The 20,000-nt window shown below is 44.7% G+C and overlaps 1 protein-coding gene across 3 annotated transcripts in view; it reads right to left on the bottom strand.

The window, feature by feature from the left end:
- The window catches only part of CAMK1D (calcium/calmodulin dependent protein kinase ID), a 393,058-nt gene that overhangs the window by 28,401 nt on the left and 344,657 nt on the right, over nucleotides 1-20,000 (bottom strand). For all 3 annotated transcript variants that reach the window (XM_069547252.1, XM_069547254.1, XM_069547253.1), the window contains exon 6: nucleotides 8,583-8,658. In XM_069547252.1, the coding sequence (XP_069403353.1) occupies nucleotides 8,583-8,658 (76 nt within the window). The remainder of the gene's footprint in view (nucleotides 1-8,582; nucleotides 8,659-20,000) is intronic.

The following is a 20,000-nucleotide window of genomic DNA, read 5'->3' as shown; positions in this document are numbered from 1 at the left end:
GCCTGGTGGGCTGCCGTCTATGGGGTCGCACAGAGTCGGACACGACTGCAGTGACTTGGCAGCAGCAGAGGTGAACCAACTGTCAACAGACCACTAATAGTCCTTCTCCCAAAGCAGCAGAGAGAGGGTCATGAACCCATGAATGAAGCTGAAATATGGTCAAGCAGGTCTTGTAAACAAATGGCACTTAGGCACCCACAAGGTCCACTCAGTATAGACTGGGGGGGGGGGGTGGCGAGGATTGGGCATCTTTCTGAGACTCCTCAAAAAGCAGCCACACTGAAATGCAGGAGTAAAATCAGTGAGCCTGGAAATTATAACCAACATCAATGCCTGTTGAAATAAAAACAGTGAGGCTAGAACAACAAAAGAAGAGTGCAGGGTGGTGGCTGGTCTTTAAGGTAGAGGGAGGCAGCAGGTGTAAGAACCGTCTGCACGCGGCCACTCTGCCCAGAGATGTGGCAACAGTGGTCCCCCCTTGCCAGAAATCACTTTTGGGAGACAGAGGTGACCGGAAGCCCATGAAGGGCTTTATGAAACCACCCAAGGCCATCCAAGTCCACCCAACTCCTCAGCTCTGATCCCTGGTCACTAAGGAAACTCCCTGTTGGAGTCTGCTTTCTCCTGGAACTTGCTAGTCTGATGACATGCATATCTCATTACTTTGCAGGGCATGCATCTCATTATGATTTAATAAATGGACATTCCGGTTGTGTTTTTTTGTTTGCTTCGTTTTAAACTCTTTGGAGTCTGGCTAGTATGAATCAGTTCCCTGGGATCATCTGAGCAAGATGAAGCAACAGATCTGATTTCATTTCTAAATGTCTAAAGCCAAGGTTAAAACCATATACCCGTGGTGGCCTAGATGTGGCAATATGTCCCAGTCTGCGGGGTTTATGAAAAGATGATGACTGCCGCCTGCTGACAATGCCAGTTCATTATTTCTATCGGGATTAAATGAGAATAGGAACCATCATAATACCCCAGGCTTGGATGTTTCACTGGGGCTCAATAATCACATCGTGTTCTCTCCTGCTGAAGCGTGGGTTTGTGCTGTCTCTAGGGGACACACAGGCCCATAAAGGGGCAGCTCTCAGTGGTGGAAAGAATGATGAGTTCCTTGGTAAGGAACATCCTTTGTCTCAAAAAATGGACCTAGTGTACCAGGTTAAGCATTCTTAGTTCCATTCTTACAAAGCTAATTCTACTGTGTACCTTGGTCAATTTATTTCTGTGACTTAGTTTAAAAAACTGAACAATGTAGGAAGCCAGTCAAAAAGCAAGGGTATGAGCATGAGTATTCACCTGGGATTTCCTCTAGGCAGAGAGGTCAGAGGTCACAGCATGGATAAGCGCCCTCACCACCCACAGCAGATCTGGTCAGTCTATCCCTAACCATCCTTTAGCATTGACTGGTTTCCTTTAGCATTGACTGGTTTGATCTCCTTGCTGTCCAAGGGATTCTCAAGAGTCTTCTCTAGCACCACACTTTTAAAGCACCAATTCTTTGGTGCTCCACCTTCTTTGTGGTTCAACTCTCACACTTGTACATGACTACTGGAAAAATCCTAGCTTTGAGTATATGGACCTTTGTCAGCAAAGTGGTTTCTCTGCTTTTTCATACACTGTCTAGGTTTGTCATAGCTTTCCTTCCAAGGAGTTAGTGTCTTTTAATTTCATGACTACAGTCACTGTATTCAGTGATTTTGGAGCCCAAGAAAAGAAAATCTGTCACTTCTACATTTCCCCCTTCTATTTGTCATGAAGTGATGGGATGGGTGCCATGATCTTAGTTTTCTGAATTCTGAATTTCAGGCCAGCTTGTTCACTCTCCTCTTTCACCCTCATCAAGAGCTCTTTAGTTACTTTATGCTTTCTGCCATTAGAATGGTATCATCTGCCTATCTGAGGTAGTTGATATTTCTCCCAGCAATCTTGATTCCAGCTTGTGATTCATCCAGCCCAGCATTTCTCATGATGTACTCTGCATATAAGTTAAACAAGCAGGGTGACAATCTATAGCCTTGACATACTCCTTTCCCGGGAACCAGTCCATTGTTCCATGTCCGGTTCTAAGTGTTGCTTTTTCACCTGCACACAGGTTTATCAGGAGACAGATAAGGTAGTCTGGTATTTCTATCTCTAAGAATTTTCCGGTTTGTTGTGATTCACACAAAGCCTTTAGCATCTCAATGAAGTAGAAGTAGATGTTTTTCTGGAATTCTCTATGATCCAATAGATGTTGGCAACTTATCTGTGGTTTCTCTGCCTTTTCTAAACCCAGATGTACATCTAGAAGTTCTTAGTTCACATACTGCTGAAGCCCAGCATGAAGGATTTTGAGTATGTGAAATGAGCGCAACTGTATGGTAGTTTGAGCATTCTTTGGCATTGCCTTTCTTTGGGATTGGAATAAAAACTGACCTTTTCCAGTCTTGTGGCCACTGCTGAGTTTTCCAAATTTGCTGACACACTGAGAATAGCACTTTAACAGCATCATCTTTTAGGATCTGAAATAGCTCAGCTGGAATTCCATCACCTCCACCAGCTTCCTAAGTAGTAATCCTTCCTAAGGCCCACTTGACCTCACACTCCAGGATGTCCAGCTCTAGATGAGTGACCACACTGTCATGGTTATCTGGGTCATTAAGACCTTTTTTTTTTTTTTTTTTTAAAATAGTTCTGTATATTCTTGCCACCTCTTCTTAATCTCTGCTGCTTCTGTTAGGTCCTTACTGTTTCTGTCCTTTATCACGCCCATCCTTACATGAAATGTTCCCTTGGTAACTCCAATTTTCTTGAAGAGATCTCCATTCTTTCCCATTCAATTGTTTTCTTCTATTTCTTTGTATTGTTCATTTAAGAAGGCCTTCTTATCTCTCCTTGCTATACTCTGGAATCTGCATTCAGTTGGGTATTTTTCCTTTTCTCCCTTGCCTTTCACTTCTTTCCTCAGCTATTTGTAAAGCTCCTCAGATAACCACTTTGCCTTCTTGCATCTCTTTTTCTCATCAGACTGGACACCAACAAATTCATTATGGCGTCCAGCCTACTCCATCTTCAATCCTTCCCAGAAGCTTAGACTACTCAGTCAAAGATTTTTTTTTTTTTTTCCCAAGTCCTGATCCCCAAAGGAAGATTCTTGGCAGGGAAAGGACCTACCAAAAGGGTTTTTAGAAAATGAGTCTCCTTTTTAGGAAAAAAAAATATTTCTCTTGCCAAATAATAGATAACATAAATGACTGTGGAGATCCAAACGAGAACCGATTTATCAAGGATCTACATCAACAAAATGAAGAATGTTTGAATGGCATGTGGAGAGGAGAAAATGGGGTGTCTGGCACAGCCACTGTTGCTACAAGCTGATATCTCAGGGCGACAGGTTCATCAAGGGGCAATAATGCTGCTGCACCCCCAAAATGGCAGAGGCTGACCTCTTTCCCATGCCAGGAGACACGAACGATCAAAGGCTCAGCATGGATTCCCCTGGGGAGCACCGGCTCCTCTGTGTGCTGCCTGTCAGTCATGACCCACTCAGCAGCCTTCCTCATCAGTCTTCAGATCAAGGATGGGATAGGAAGAACAGGCATGGCAGACCCATGCGGAATAGCCAGAGTGTGAGGTCCACGAGTTCTCACTTCTGACCCGAGTTCAGCCCAGAGCTGACCTTCTAACCGAGAATACCAACCCAGTCAGAGGCTTTCAGAGCGTATTTTCCGGTCCTCAAACATGCCCAGTTCCTGTGTCTGCATCCCCCACCCCGGTTGGGGTGCTGTCCTCTGGCTTCTCTGCTTATCTTAGTCTTTTCCAAACTTCTGGATATCCTTGGGATGATGGTCCCTCCTTCCTGAATACCCTGTCCTCCTCAATGGTGGTTTCATCCCAGGAACTATGAGAGCTGCACGGCCTTGAGTGTCTCTCAGTCTACTTAGGAAACTGCTTGTCCCACCATATACACTGCACTCTGACAAGGGGCATCCTGTCTTTGTCATCTTGATTATTTTCAGCACCACACACAGTGCCTGGAATAGAGAATGTACTCAAGAAATGCCAGTTGTTGACACCAATAATGATGAATTTGAGCCCTATTATGTAGCAATTTATATCTAGGATTTGGCCTTTCACTCATAATAATCTGAGCATTGTGGAAGGTATAAGTGAGATGTCCAAAGTCCATTTGTTCTCTGCTTGAGACTCTCTGAGCTCTGGAAGGTACCAAGGAAGATGAAAACCCAGGGTGCCACTTTTAAGTCTGACACAATCATGAAATCAACCTGAGATCAATCCTTGAAGCAAAGCTAGTGATGACCAGGCAACCACCAAGTTTCAGCTTATCAAGTTTATACTTAACATGAAAACAAAGAAATACAGTATTTCTTTGCTTAATGCTCTAATGGAATCCAGCCAAATATTATATTGTATACTGCACTGATAAGGAGTGGGATGTATTCATTCTACTGCTCAGCTCATACCCAATAAACCTGTCAGTATCTCTATCCCAGATTTCTGAACTCCACACGTGCTTACCGTAGTCAATGGGTGTCTCAAAGGCGACTCAAGTTCAACATGACCAAAATGAAATTCCTAATCTCACCTACTCCCTAAATTGTTTCTGCATCACTCTCCTAGCATCTGTCCTTAAGTTGGGTTTATCCTTGAAGCATCTCTACCCTTCATCCTTCACATCCACAGTATATATACCATTTCACCTCCATCCCTGCCCCCATGGCAGAAGCAATCATCACCACTCATCCAACCTAAGCCTCTGAACCATCTTTGCTCTCCACTTCTGCCCTGTCTAATCCCTTGTTTGAAGAGTAGCCAGAATAATATTCGAATGAGAATCATTGTAGTACACAATATAATATCTGGCTGAGTTCACGTAGAGTGCAGGGTGAAAATCAGATCAGGTCACACCTCTGGTCAACTGTTCTTTGACTTCGCACTACAACTTGGGTTAAAATCTAAGTTTTGGGGACTCCCTGCTGGCCCAGTGGTTAAGACTCTGTGCCTCCACTGCAGAAGGCACAAGTTTGACCCCTGGTTGGGGAATTAAGAAAAAAAAGTCAGTTTTCTTTCAGGTCTCCCCTTCCTCTGGCTCTTGCTTATATCCTGTCTTGATTCTCTAACTATGTTGGCCTTCTGATATTTTCCTACTAATGCGCCATGGCAGACACAGTGCATTACCTACAGAAAATCCATTTCTTGCCTTCTTCCTCACTAGCAGAACTCTGATTTCACTCAAAGATACACTGCACTGTTATACAAAGGTTTGATATCGTTATTCTAAAGTGTGTGCCAAGCCTGACCTAAAATGTCCATGTTTCAAGGGGATTCTGCTTTAATATTTTCACTAAGCTGAGGTCAACCAAACAGTTTACTGTGGACTAAATTGTGTAACCCAAAGCCATATGTTGAAACCCTACCCCTCAACATGATGGTATTTGGAGATAGTGCCTTTGAGAGATAATTATGTTTAGATGAGGTCATGAAGGTGGGGCCCTCCTGATGGGATTAGTGCCCTTAGAAGGAGAGATACCAGAGAGCTTTCCCTCTCAGCAAGAGGGGGAGGACACAGCAAGATGGTAGCCATCTGCACACCAAGCCAGGAAGAGGGTTCTCACCAAGAACCAAACCAGTTGGCACCTTGGCCTTGGACTTCCAGCCTCCAGAACTGTGAGAAATAAATGTCAGCTGGTTATGTCACTCAGTCTGTGGCATTCTGGTAAAGCAGTATGCGCTAAGGCACCACTGCTTGGCTTTAAACTGCTTATCCTAGCAATGCAGTACATATCTCCTCTCAGGTATTCTGATATATGGTACCCCAGGGCCAAGACTTCAGGGAAATAATTATATATAGACACTAATGCAGACCAGAGCAATGGCTCAAGATTCAGAACAGATGTAATGAAACAAATAAGCAGAAGGCCAGGGAAAGGGTCAGTTTTTCACCTAGACCCATGGAAGATTTCTCTAGATGACATCTGCTTTGGAGCTTTGCAGGAAGAGGACTGGCTTATCACTCATTTCTCTAAGTCTTTCACAGTCAAGCTAGTCAAGGATAAGAGCTTTAGTTGAGGGTTTAGGGAGCCAGGGAAATAACACAAGGCCACGGCCAGTGTCTGCTCACCCAGGACCCTCCAACACAGTACGCAAAATTGTATGGGTGTGAGTTTATAGGGAAGAGGATCCACAGTTTCATTAGATTCCCAAAAGGGTCTGGAACCCACCTCCCTGCATAAAAAGGATCACACTACTGCAGAAGATGGCCAAAGTGCCTCAGAATTGAAAGCATTCTCTAGGTGCAATGTGTTAGCTTTGTATAATAGCTCAGATGAATCTGGCTTTTACCTAAATTCCATAAGTGGGAGCCCAACACCCAAGTACATCATAACAGATAAAATTCTCCTGTGATAAGAATCTACAAGAGAGGTCAGCTAAATCCTCATTAAATTGCAAAAGTTGCCAGTTGAAAGGATGCTATAGAAAGACTATTTGCTTCCCAGATAATGAGACAAAACCAATACAGGGGGGTGTTTCCAGTCTTTGTCCCATCACAGTCTCTCCTAGCCTCTTGGGTGTGGTGGACTTTGTCAGTGACAGAACACTCCCTTCCTTGAGGACGTTAAGGAGAAGAAATTCATCTGTTATCAGTTAGGGAATCACTGACCTAAACCTACCCTGAAAGTATGTTCCATAATAAGTGTTTGAAAATATCACTACAAAAAGAAACTGTAACTTAAAAATAACTTCATAGTGAACTTAAGCAAATCAACACATAACTATAAAAAGGAGGAGAAGGGGACGACAGAGGACGAGATGGTTGGATGGCATCACCAACTCAATGGACATGGGTTTGGGTGGACTCTGGGAGTTGGTGATGGACAGGGAGGCCTGGCGTGCTGTGGTTCATGGGGTCGCAAAGAGTAAGACACGACTGATGACTGAACTGAACTGAAAATAAGTGCAACAGGCCTATGACCGTGGCGTTCCCTGGGTCGCAGAGATAAGGCACCTGAGAAGAAATGAGGAATCCCAAGGCTAAGTTTTGGTTTTCATCTCATTTTTCTTACTGTGATTTCTCTTTCTAATATGTGATATTTTGTCTTAGTTGCAGCACCTGGGCCCTTTGCTGCAGCACACAGGCGCTCTAGTTTTGGCTGTAGGCTCAGTTGCTCCATGGCACGTGGGATCTTAGTTCCATGACCAGGGATTGAACCTGTGTCTCCTGCATTGCAGGGCAGATTCTTAACCACTGGACCACCAGGGAAGTCCCTCTTCCTGTGATTTCTGTTGGATTTGCCCTAATATTTTCATATTGGTTTGTATCCTCAAGCCAAGGTGGTACATGAAAAGATGCTCAACATCACTAGCTGTAAGGGAAAGACAATCAAGCCCACAAGGAGATATGACTTCATCTTTCCACCTATTAGGAAGGCTATTGTCAAAAAATGGAAAAAAAATGATTGCAAGGATGTAGAGAAATGGGACACTTGTGCATCCTTGCTGGGAATGTAAAATGTTAGTGTTGCTTTAGAAAACAGTATGACAACTCCTCCAGTAGTTAAACACAGAATTACCACGTGACTCAGCAATCTGAGGATACACTCAAAAGCATCGAGGTATTAGTACACCCGCATTCATAACAGCATTACTTACAATAGCCAAAAAGTGGAAACAACCCAAGTGTCCATCGATGGATGAATGGATAAACAAAAATGTAGTATATACACACAATGGATTATAAGTCAGCCTCAAAAAAGAATGAAGTTCTGACACTCACTACAACATGGATAAACCCTGAGGACATTATGCTAAGTAAAAAAAAAAAAAAAGACAAAAAAGGACAAACATTTTATGATCCCCCTTCCATGAGATACCTAGAGAAGCCACATTCATAGAAGGAGAAAGCAGAGTGGTGTTGCCAGGGGCAGGGGGAAATGAACTGGAGTTGATATTTAGTGGGTTTCTGTTTGGGAAGATGAAAAAGTTCTGGAGATGGATAGTGGTGATGGTGGTGCCATACTGGGAATGTACTTGATGCCACTGAATTGTACTCTTCAGTTCAGTTCAGTCGCTCAGTCGTGTCCGACTCTTTGTGAGCCCATGGACTGCAGCACACCAGGTCTCCCTGTCCATCACCAATCCCAGAATTTACCCAAACTCGTATCCATTGAGTCGGTGATGCCATCCAACCATCTCATCCTCTGTCGTCCCCTTCTCCTGCCTTCACTCTTTCCCAGCATCAGGGTCTTTTCCAATGAGTCAGCTCTTCACATCAAGTGGCCAAAGTATTGGAGTTTCAGCTTCAACATCAGTCCTACCAGTGAACACCCGGGACTGATCTCCTTTAGGATGGACTGGTTGGATATCTTTGCAGTCCAAGGGATTCTCAAGAGTCTTCTCCACCACCACAGTTCAAAAGCATCAATTCTTCAGCACTCAGCTTTCTTTACAGTCCAACTCTCACAGTTAGAAATGGTTAAAATGGTAAATTTTGTGTTCAAAATAGAATGTATATTTTGTTACAATTCCTTTTAAAAAGAAAAAAGAAAGAAGCCAAGATGGCAAGTCATACTTACAAGATGTAGGCAATCACCCCAATGGACCAGCAGTCGACGGCTTTGCTGTAGGGCTTCTGGGCGAGGACTTCAGGAGCTGCGAGACAACAAAGGAGAGAGACAGCCAGACCATTTAAATGACAAGAACATAAGGCGGTCTGGGGGCGCCTTTTCACTTTTTTGGTCTGCTACTTGGGCTTAACTTTCGATGATTCTAGAAACTGAGAAGAAACATGCAATCTGATATATCTGTTGACTTCTGTAACTGGACAAAAGGGGAGCGTTCACGTATGTGTATAACTGGAGGCTGTAAATCAATCAGCACACACTGCACTGGAGATAGTTTACGTCAGTGCTGTTCTAAACCTCAGACCAGACAGAGAGGAGGGAATACCCAGTCTGGGGCCCGGGGTGTGACGTCACCTCAAATCAGTTCAAGGAAGCATTTCTGGCCCCCGTCTAGGGTCTTTCTAGGTGCTGTGGGGACAGGCAGGTGAAACCCCCTCCTCCTGCCTTCATGCAGCTTGTAGTCAAGATTAGACTTAAAACAAGTCTCCAGGGTCCTGCCTCATCTGCTCCTAGCTCCTTCTCTAAGGTTTTGGATGGGTTATCTGTCACTTGTGCCATTTTATTTTCTCATCTGCGAAACAGGAAAAATGCTACATAATCTCATTTTCTGGTTCTAACACGCTATTCATCAAGACTCGCCTGTCCAGGGCCTTGGTTTATTCTGTATTATTTCCTGAACAACCCACCGGGTGTATGACACTTAGCACAGTCTGCTGTATGTGTTTGTGCAAAGAGTAAACAAATATAGAAAGGGAAGCAAACCTTCGCAAGTAAAACCTCCTTTTTATGCAAACACATCTGGTTGAAGTGTCTAGGATAGACTCTGCAGAAAATTTAAGAAGGTAGAGAAATAGAAATAGCTCCAGGTTACACAGTACTTGTCACAGGCTGAGCTGTGTTCTCTGGGCTGGGGATGCATTAACCCTCTACAACTGCATTGGTGGGAAAGAGCTTAGTTACCATTATGCTGTTTCCCAAGTTACAGGTAGGGGTGCATGGGGCCTCAGAGAGTAGGGCACTTTTCCACAGTATCCAGCTACCAAGAGGCTCTACACCAACTTAAAAGTTAGTGTTTAGTCGCTCAGTCACGGCCGACCCTTTGCGACCCCATGGACTGTAGCCCACGAGGCTCCTCTGTCCATGAAAGTCTCCAGGCAAGAATACTGGAGTGGGTTGCCATACTTGGTTTCACCTGAATTAAGCGCCTGGGTCTCATCCTGGTCGTTCGTAAACGTTCTCTACTGTCCTTCCAAGAACCCTGCACCTCAACAGTAAGGAAAACGAGCCTTGGACCATGTGCCTTTTCTTTTTGATTTTAACTAATTAACTAACCTTTGGCTGTGCCAGGCCTTTGTTGCTGCTCAGGCTTTTCTCTAGTTGCGGGGAGCGGGGGCTACTCTCTAGTTGCGGAGCAAGGGCTTCTCACTGCGGTCGCTTCTCTTGTTATGGAGAACGGGCTCTAGAGTGTGTGGGCTCAGTAGTTGTGGCGCATGGGCTTAGCTGCTCTGTGGCATGCGGGATCGTCCTGGACCAGGGATCAAACCCGGGTCTCCTGCACTGGCGGGCAGATTCTTGAACACTGAGCCACCAGGAAAGCCCTGAGATGTGCCTTTTTGGACAACACCCAGGAGATATGGCTCAGGAGATACTGAACACAATTCAGTCTCATCCTGTTCCTGCTCTTTCCACTGGAACCTACTGACTATGAAGGTGAGCGTTTCTTCAGTCTGGAAGAAAAGCCCTTTTGCAGAAAAACGAACAGGTAAGTCCTCTTACCCTGTTGCAGATACCTTCCTGAGCAAGAGGGAGAGACACAAACTCCTGTGGATGTTTCTGCTTATGATGGTAAGAAATACAGTCCATGGATAACTCCCAAATCTAATTGTAGGTCTCAGCCCCAATTCCTCCAATCACTTTAAAAAAAAAATTTTTTTTTTTAACAAGAGCAAAATAAACACATTTCTACATCTTTGCTACATTCACCTTCAACTACAAAGCTAGAGAACCCACCACCTGGAGAAATGGCCCTTGGATAACTGGGAGCTGGCTACAGCCATCGTTTCTTTTCTCCCGGAACTGCTCAGAGCCTGTTTCTCAGATACTTCTATTACAGCAATGGATGAAAGGGAGCCATTTCCCACAGCAAACTAATTTAGGAGGTAGGCGGTCTCAGAGCTGATGTTCTAGTCTGAGTGGCCACAGGGCACAGGTGGTGGGAGGGGGCTGTTTCTGCAAGGAGCTTATTTTTGAGCCTTCAGGGCCATCCTCATGGCCTGATGGAAAGTTCAAAAGAAGCAGAAAAGGCTCACAGAGCAACGTCTGATCCAGGTCCATGCATGCATACTAAGTCGCTTCAGTCACGTCCAACTCCTTGTGCCCCTATACACCATAGCCCACCAGGCTCCTCTGTCCACGGGATTCTCCAGGCAAGAATAACGGAGTGGGTTGCCGTGCCCTCCTCCAGGGGATCTTCCCGACCCAGGAATCAAACCTGTATCTCTCATGTCTCCTGCCTTGGCAGGCGGGTTCTTCGCCACTAGTGCCACCTGAGAAGGCCCTGATCCAGCTCTACCTCCCCGCAAAGCTGACAGCAGATGTCAGCAGCACCAAGCAGGTGGGGAGAGGCCCCAGCTTCCATGTCACGTAGTCTGTTGGGCTCTTTAGGGGCACGACAGTGGTACCCAAACACTCCATGATACCAAAGGATGAGACCCAGCCCCAGCAAAGCACGTTGGACTCCTAGCAAGAGCTAATCCTCTGTGTTCTCTTCCTGAGCACTCCATTCTCACAGTCTTCCAGTTCTATGAATGTGGGAGGAAGAATTCTTTAAAAAAAAAAATCCTCCTCCTCAACATCATCTGTTAGAAAACAGAAAGTACTGGCCACCATCCACTGTTCAGCAAACAAGGGAATAAAGAACACGGTTTCCCTTTTGAAGTCCACATGCCTGGGGACACCTGCCCATCAAGCCCTTGGACTGCAGTCTGACAAATTCCAAGACTTGAAAAGCAAGTGGCTGAATTTTATGCAACTTGGAGCATGGATGTTACTGGGGATGTTTAGATTCTTGAAACCACAGATGACACCTAATTTTTTAAAATATGAGATTTCTGTTTAAATAATACACTTTCAACATCAAGTAATGCTTTTTTATTAAAAGACCTGATATAGAACAACAGCAAGGATGTTAGGGAAAAGTTCTAAATGATGGGCATCCACACTGGGGGTGGAACTCTATGTACTTGTACCAAACATGTCTTGTTCTCTTTGACATTGTGTCTTATCTGGGTTATAGCAACTGCAGCAAAACATAAATACTTTTTTAATCAACTGGCACCAGAACCATTTGCCCTCTGGTGAAGTTCTTCATTGCACTTGAACCAAATCCAGAGGGTGAAGCCAGATATCATGCAATATCATGATAAAAAAGACAAAGCAAACTGATTTGGAATTAAAATTCTTACCAACTCAATATATTCTTAAAATTGCATGATGGTGCACACATGAATTGCTTAAATTCTGTTTTCCCTTGAGAACCAAATTCTCTTTTCCTGGAATCAAATGTTCTTTCGGTCATGGTTTGAACAAGCCCACCTAGCTTTAAATGGCTAACTTTTCATCTCATAGTAATTCTTGGAAAAAATAAACTCTCAGGCAATATTCAAAACCTTCTGGACAAATAGACATAGTGACCAAGTCATGATGAGCCCCTGAGGTCATGGGGGGATATTCTTCCTCCTAGTCTCCATCTGTGTTCTGCACTTGGCTCTGTTGTTCTGTCAGCCGGTTTCACTCCTCTGGTCTTTGGCCCTCCTACCCTTCCCCCTCCTACCACTGTGGCTCAGACAGTAAAGAATCTGCCTGAAATGCAGCAGACACAGGTTCAATCCCTGGGTCGGGAAGATCCCCTGGAGAAGGGAATGGCAACCCACTCCAGTGCTCTTGCTTAACGAATTCCACGGACAGAGGAGCCTGGTGGGCTATATAGTCCATGGGGTCTCAAAGAGTCGGACATGACTGAGTGGCTAACACTACCCCCACTCCCCTGGTCCCTTTCAAATAGAGTGCTGGGAGAATTCCTGTTCTCTGATCTTTTTTTTTTTCCCTCTGATCTTTTGAAAGACCAGTTTTCATTCTGAGAATCAGCCAAATTCCCTCATGTTATGTTATCAATCTTATACCATTGGCAAGAACTCACTGTAATTCTAAAAAGTCACAGCACCCAACTTACAAACTTTCAAACAACAATTGAGGGCGATGGCGGGACACTGTCCACCTGGAGCGTCAGGAAGTGATGAGGGTTCTCTGTGCCACTGCCATCCCATCTCACCCCCAGCACCCGCAGGAGCTGCCGATTAAGAACTTTTTCATCAAGCAGAAATAATTTTCTCTAACTGTACCCAGCACGATTCACGTGTTGTGGCAGGTTGGCACTGACTCTAGCCACCCCCACACCGTCTAACTGAGGGCGGCTTTGAATTGAAATAACTTAGCTGGAGCTACTGACTTAGGGAGCAGTCACGGAGAGGCACTGCGGCTTGTCTGCGATGCCATCAGCCCCCAGGCAGAGCAGGAGAGGGCTTGATTTCCAGGCACAGACACAGCAGAAGAGGAAAACTCAAGGGAAAGAATTCCCTGCAAGCCCAATGGTTAGGACTCCATGCTCCTAACACAGCGGGTTCCATCCCTGGTCAGGGAGCTAAGATTTTGCACGCCACATGGTGCAGCCAAAAACAAACCAAAAAAGCCTAATTTTTTTTCTTTAAAAGACTCAGGTTGGGAGGGCACACATGTTCCTCCAGTGCATTTTAAGGCCTGGACCTTGGCGTAGTCAGTGGTCATCAGTGGCAGTAGAGGTGTCCACCCACCCAAAGTGTTGAAGGGACAGATCCAAGATAGGTGGCAGATCCAACCTCCTGACTGCATCTTAGGCTTGGCCGAAGTCAGCCTTTTAGAGGTGGAGAGAGTAGGGGTGGGGTGTCAGCAGCCCCACCTGGGTGACTTGGGTGGAACCTGACAGTTGGGTTCCCAGGTCCATTCATCACAGACCTGTAATCCACAAGCCTCCAGCAGGCTCCTACGGTACTTTATCCATCCCTTTACTGCTGTGTGAATCACACTGTCAGCACCAGACTTCATGCTGCTGGAGGCCCATCTCTAGACTATGTTTTCAGGCATAGTACATGCTGATTACTCATCAAATGGTGATACAACTGAATCCAACCCACTCCATACACACATGCCATTATTTCTACAAGAAAATGTTTCCCAGGACTTCCCTGGTGGTAGGTGGATACGAATCCACCTGCCAATGCAGGGGACATGGGTTAGATTCCTGGTCCAGGAAGATTCCATATGCTGAGGAGCAACTAAACCTGTGCACCACAAAAAGAGAAGCCACTGCAATGAGAAGCCGAGCGCTGCAACCAAAGAAAGCCTAAGTGCAGCTACAAAGACCTAGTGCACCCAAAAAAGAAAATTCCAGAGACGATTTACAAGTAAACTTCGCTGCCTCCAATATTTTCAGTGAGCAGCCATAGGAACCATAAAAAGAAAAAAGGAAAGAAAACATAAAACATAAAAAGAAGACAGATTTTGGGTTGCAAGCCACTGTCATTTGGGAAGTCCCTGTATTATGTACACTGTTGTTCAGTTGCTGAGTCTGACCCTTTGTGACTCCATGGACTGCAGCATGTCCCTGCCATGTCAGTGATGCCATCCAACCATCTCATCCTCTGTTGTCCCCTTCTCTTCCTGCCTTCAATCTTTCTCAGCGTCAGGGTCTTTTCCAGTGAGTCAGCTCTTCACGTCACGTGGCCAAAGTATTGGAACTTCAGGTTCAGCAAAAGGCCTTCCAGTGAAATTTTCTTTAGAATTGACTGGTTTGATCTTTTTGCAAACTAAGGGACTCTCAAGAGTCTTCTTCAGCACCACAGTTCAAAAGCATCAATTCTTCAGTGCTCAGCAATGTTTATGGTCCAACTCTCACATTCATACGTAATTACTGGAAAAACTATAGCTTTGACCAGAAGATCAACTGCTAAATACCTTTCCTTAAGCAAATTATTTCTGACATGAATTTGGAGGATAAAAGAAGCAGAATTATCCCTAATTCTCTGAAAGTGGGTGTTTGTCATTCACCCTGCTCTCCTTTTAAACGCTTTTCTTGAAGGGATTTCAGAATTATTAATACTAGTTCTAGGGCTAAACAGCAAAAAAGGTAGTCTAGTAAGTGATCTCTCAGAACCTCCTTCCTAGATCTTGGGGCTATTAATTCAGATTTTGAGGGGTGCTATTCCCAATAGAAACAGTATCCCATCAGCTGAATTTACACCAGTAAATAGAAGTCATCTCCATGTAAGCCACACAGCCTCGGCAGAGCCTCCCACGAGCTCCTGGAAGATCTGTGGACAGATGTTCCGCCTTCTGAGCCCCAGGCTTACCCCACGCTCTCCAGTGAAACAGTAGGTTCCAAAATGACAATAATTAAATTTACTGTTATGAGACTCACTACCAACCCACTGTGGAAAATTCCACTTGGTGGGAAATGTGTCCTATAAACCAAGCTGTTCTATATTGATTTAGAGCAAGGATTTCTGGTAAAGGGAAGGACTCCAGAGATTTCAAAAAAAAAAAAAGAAAAAGAAAAAGAATTCCAGAAACCTTTCATGTTGTTTTTAAAACAATTAAGTTGCCCATTTTCCTTACTGAATCAGAGAGAGAGAAAAAGGCCTAACCAAGTGGAATTGGAAACGTGGACAGTGGCTTGTGGGAGTGGGGGCCACAGTCATCAATCCTCAGGCTCTAATAAAACAGAAGAGGAATTTTCCCTTTTCCTGCATCCAAGGATGTGCTGCAGAGAGAGGGGAGACTGAGACCTCGCCGTGTTGCCACGTTCATGTTCAAGGTGATTTGTTTCCTCCATGGATGTCTGAGGACCACTCCTCTCCATAGGTCAAAGATGACCACTTCTTGGGGAGAAGAGGGGCGCTGGCAGGAGGGGGTAGCCCAAGGTGGCAGGAGCAGCCCCCAATGCCGGAAAAGAAGAGCCAGTGGTCCAGAACCACAGTGGGGGTGCTTCTCCCTATTCAATCGCTTAACGGGTTGCATCCCACTTCAGGCACTGACCTATAGGTGACCGCAGCATAGCTGGCCCCTACCCCCAGGGCACACCTGTTCTCTGAGTCATTGAGGGTACACACAAGCCTCAGCCACCTTCCTAAGGACGATGATTATACTCAGACAAGATCATGGCAGGTTTGAGAGGTGGTGTTGATTTTTAAATTTAACTCATTTGAAATCCAGCTCTGAAGATAGTGAAGTTACTCTAAAGTGAAAGTGTTAGTTCCTCAGTCCTGTCTGACTCTTTTGTGACCCCATGGACTGCAGCCTGCCAGACTCTTCTGTCCATGGGATTCTCCAGGCAAGAATACTGGAGTGGGTTGCCATCTCCCTTCTCCAGGGGAATCTTCCTGACCCGGGATTGAACCCAGGCCTCCTACATTGCAGGCAGATTCTTTATAGTCTGAGCCACCAGGGAAGCCTTAAAAATATTCAAGGAAAAAAATAAATTACCTCCAATAGTCAAATGAAAAATAAGGTGAAAATAGATAGTGAAAGATACAACCGGGGAAAGAAACTGCTGTGGCCAGTGGTGGTGTAAGAATATGCCTTCATGTTGTACTGTAAGAAAAAAGTAATAGGTGTAGAGATAAAAGAGTAGGAGAGGTCTGAAGGATGTGGAATGGTTGCCAGGATTTAGGTTCTTGTAACAGAAAATGACTTTAGTTGCCTGGATATAAGAAGTTTTAAATAGCTGGGTACATTGGCTTTTCAGTGAAAGAAACCTAGGCTCTACCATTTACTGCATGTGTGGACATGGGTAAGTCCCTTAATCTTTCTCAGCCTCCATTTTGCTCATCTGTAAAACGGGAACATCAAAAGAGCCCAACTTTGAGGACTGTTATGAGGCTTAAAGGAAATAAGCAGCACATAACTTATGGGTATAATTAGTAGTTATTACGTAAGGAAGAGAAGTTGGTAAGATCAAGGGAGCAAAAGGAATGTAGGCTTTATCACTTTCTAGAATTAAGGCTGGATAGATTCCTGATATCATGTAGCACTTTCCTTTGATTCTAGCTTAACATAATGGAAATGATTCATAAAGGAAGATTTCCACCCTTTTGATGAAAACCCTCAAAAGTCAGGACTAAGCCAGGCTCACTCAAGACTGGAAGGGCAGGTCGGGAGAGCTCGAGTCTTAGAGCTGGCAGGAGCCAGGTGGACCCTTTGTTCATCTAGTTAGGGATCCCTGTGGTCACCTCATCACCAGCACATTTACATCATCCCCTCTTGGTGCAACACCAGCCCTGACCCAGTAACAGGAACAGCCTGTTCATCACGGCGGACTGACAGTGCTATGAGCATGAGGACTACTTTTCCTGGTATCAGAGATCCATGTGATGGCCGCGGACTCTGGCTGTGAGTGACACCTTCACGGCCCTGCGTCTACTGAGGGAAGGACAGACTGAGCTCCTTCCACATTTCCCCCCCAGCCCCCACCTCCCCTACACCCACCCTCTCCTACCTCCAGGCCAGGGGTCATCAAGGTTTCTATCTCCATCGCCCTGAGCCCTCCTCATCCTTTAAGTAGTGACAAGGGTGCAAAGCCCAGTTCTAACCAGTTCTTGCTTTCATGGTCCTCAGTGTTAATTCTTTTTTAAAGAAGGTTGAAAATTATTTTGGAAGACTGGTTATAAAAATGCATATATCCTAATTTTTTCCCCTAAGTTTTCCTTTATTGAAATATAGTTGATTTATAATGTTGTATTAGTTTCTGGTATATGGCAAAATGATTCAGTTATATGTGTGTGTGTGTGTATATTATTTTTCATATTCTTTTATACTATTGTTTCTTACAGGATATTGAATACAGTCCCCTGTGCTATGCAGTAGGATCTTGTATATCTGTTTTATATATAGTAGTTTGGATCTGATAATCCAAACTGGTAACTAATCCCTCCCCCAAGTCTCTTCCTTGGTAACCGTAAGTTTGTTTTCTACATCAATGAGTCTGTTTTGTAAGCAACTTCATTTGCGTCACATTTTAGATTCCACACTTAAGTGACATCATATGTTGGTATTTACCTTTGTCTGATTTACTTTACTTAGTATGATAAGCTCTAGGTCCATCCATCCATGCTGTTGAAAATGGCATTATTTCATTCTTTTTACGGTTGAGTCTGGGCTGGAAGAAGCACAAGCTGGGATCAAGATTGCTGGGAGAAATATCAATAACCTCAGATATGCAGATGACACCACCCTTATGGCAGAAAGTGAAGAGGAACTAAAGAGCCTCTAGATGAAAGTGAAAGAGGAAAGTGAAAAAGTTGGCTTAAAGCTCAACATTCAGAAAACTAAGATCATGGCATCTGGTCCCATCACTTCATGGCAAATAGATGGGGAAACAGTGGAAACAGTGTCAGACTTTATTTTTGGGGGCTCCAAAATCACTGCAGATGGTGACTGCAGCCATAAAATTAAAAGATGCTTACTCCTTGGAAGGAAAGTTATGACCAACGTAGATAGCATATTAAAAAGCAGAGACATTACTTTGCCAACAAAGGTCTGTCTAGTCAAGGCTATGGTTTTTCCAGTGGTCATGTATGGATGTGAGAGTTGGACTGTGAAGAAAGCTAAGCACCGAAAAATTGATGCTTTTGAACTGTGGTGTTGGAGAAGACTCTTGAGAGTCCCTTGGACTGCAAGGAGATCCAACCAGTCCATCCTAAAGGAGACCAGTCCTGGGTGTTCTTTGGAAGGAATGATGCTAAAGCGAAGCTCCAGTACTTTGGCCACCTCATGCGAAGAGCTGACTCATTGGAAAAGACCCTGATGCTGGGAGGGATTGGGGGCAGGAGGAGAAGGGGACGACAGAGGATGAGATGGCTGGATGGCATCACTGACTCAACAGACGTGGGTTTGGGTGAACTCTGGGAGTTGGTGAAGGACAGGGAGGCCTGGCGTGCTGCAATTCATGGGGTTGCAAAGAGTCAGACATGACTGAGTGACTGAACTGAACTGAGCATTCCACTGTTCGTGTATGTATACATATGTATATACACACCACATCTTTATTTACTCATCTGTTGATGGACATTGAGGTTGCTCCCCTGTCTTGTTATTGTAAATGGTGCTACTGTGAACACTGGTGTGCACTGCTGAATTCTCTGGAATGTGTTAAACTGCTGCCACGTGAGCCATTTCTGAGATAGAGCTGATGGCACCCTCAGAGCAGCGGCACCTCTACCTGTCTTTGAATGAGCTTCTGTTTTTTGAAAATGAACTTGAAGCATCCAACCTACTATGTAGCCTATGACATCAGCAGACAGATAGGCAGGCAGACGGGCAACCTGCCAGTCTATGGCTTAGTCTAAGGTTCATCTGTCGCTCCCTGTGGCTGACCTTGCTGAAGTCCCATACATTAAATGGCACAGTATTTGCATATTATTTACAATATTCTCCTACAAACTTCAAATCATCTCTAGATGACCTGTAAAACCTTATACAATGTTAAGGCTGTATAAGTCATTGCTGATAAGCAACAAATTCAAGTTTTGCTTTTTTGGAGCTTCTTCGCAATTAAAAAATATTTTTGATCTGCATTTGGTTGAATTCAAGAATGTGGAATCTGTGGATCCAGATAGCCAACTGTAATGTTATGGATGTATGTCCCAGGACACTTGAACCAAGTCTTCCTGTCCCTGAGGAATCTCCACAGGTGGTGAGAAGGGTCACAGCAACTCTGCTGGTGGATAAATGGATAGAGCCTTAAACCAAACTGCAATATAGTTCCAAAGGGTTAGTGACATCTGTGTGTCATCGAGGTGGCAAGAAGGACTTCACTGAAACAGTGGGAGATACAAACCACTATATATAAAATAGGCAACCAACAAAGACCTACTGGATAGCCCAGAGAACTCAGCTCAATATCTTCTAATAACCTATAAGGGGAAAGAATCTGAATAAGAATAGATATTAATACATAGATATAGACGGGCTTCCCTGGGAAAGAATCTGAGTAAGAATAGATATTAATACATAGATACAGACGGGCTTCCCTGGTAACACAGCGGTATAGAATTTGCCTGCAGTGCAGGAGACCCAGGTTCGATCCCTGGGCCAGGAAGATCTCCTGGAGAAGGGTGTGACAACCTACTCTACTACTCTTGCCTGGAGAATGCTGTGGATAGAGGAGCCTGGCAGGCTGAGTCCGTAGGGTCCCACAGAGTCGGACATGGCTGAACAGACTAAACAGCAGCAGTACCGGCAGATATAGATGGGCTTTCCCAGGCGGCGCTAGTGGTAAAG

The sequence above is a fragment of the Ovis canadensis genome, chromosome 13 (assembly GCF_042477335.2).
Source record: "Ovis canadensis isolate MfBH-ARS-UI-01 breed Bighorn chromosome 13, ARS-UI_OviCan_v2, whole genome shotgun sequence".
Taxonomy (NCBI): domain Eukaryota; kingdom Metazoa; phylum Chordata; class Mammalia; order Artiodactyla; family Bovidae; genus Ovis; species Ovis canadensis.
Note: the sequence above shows the minus strand (reverse complement) of the source record. Positions and strands in the feature narration are given on the sequence as shown.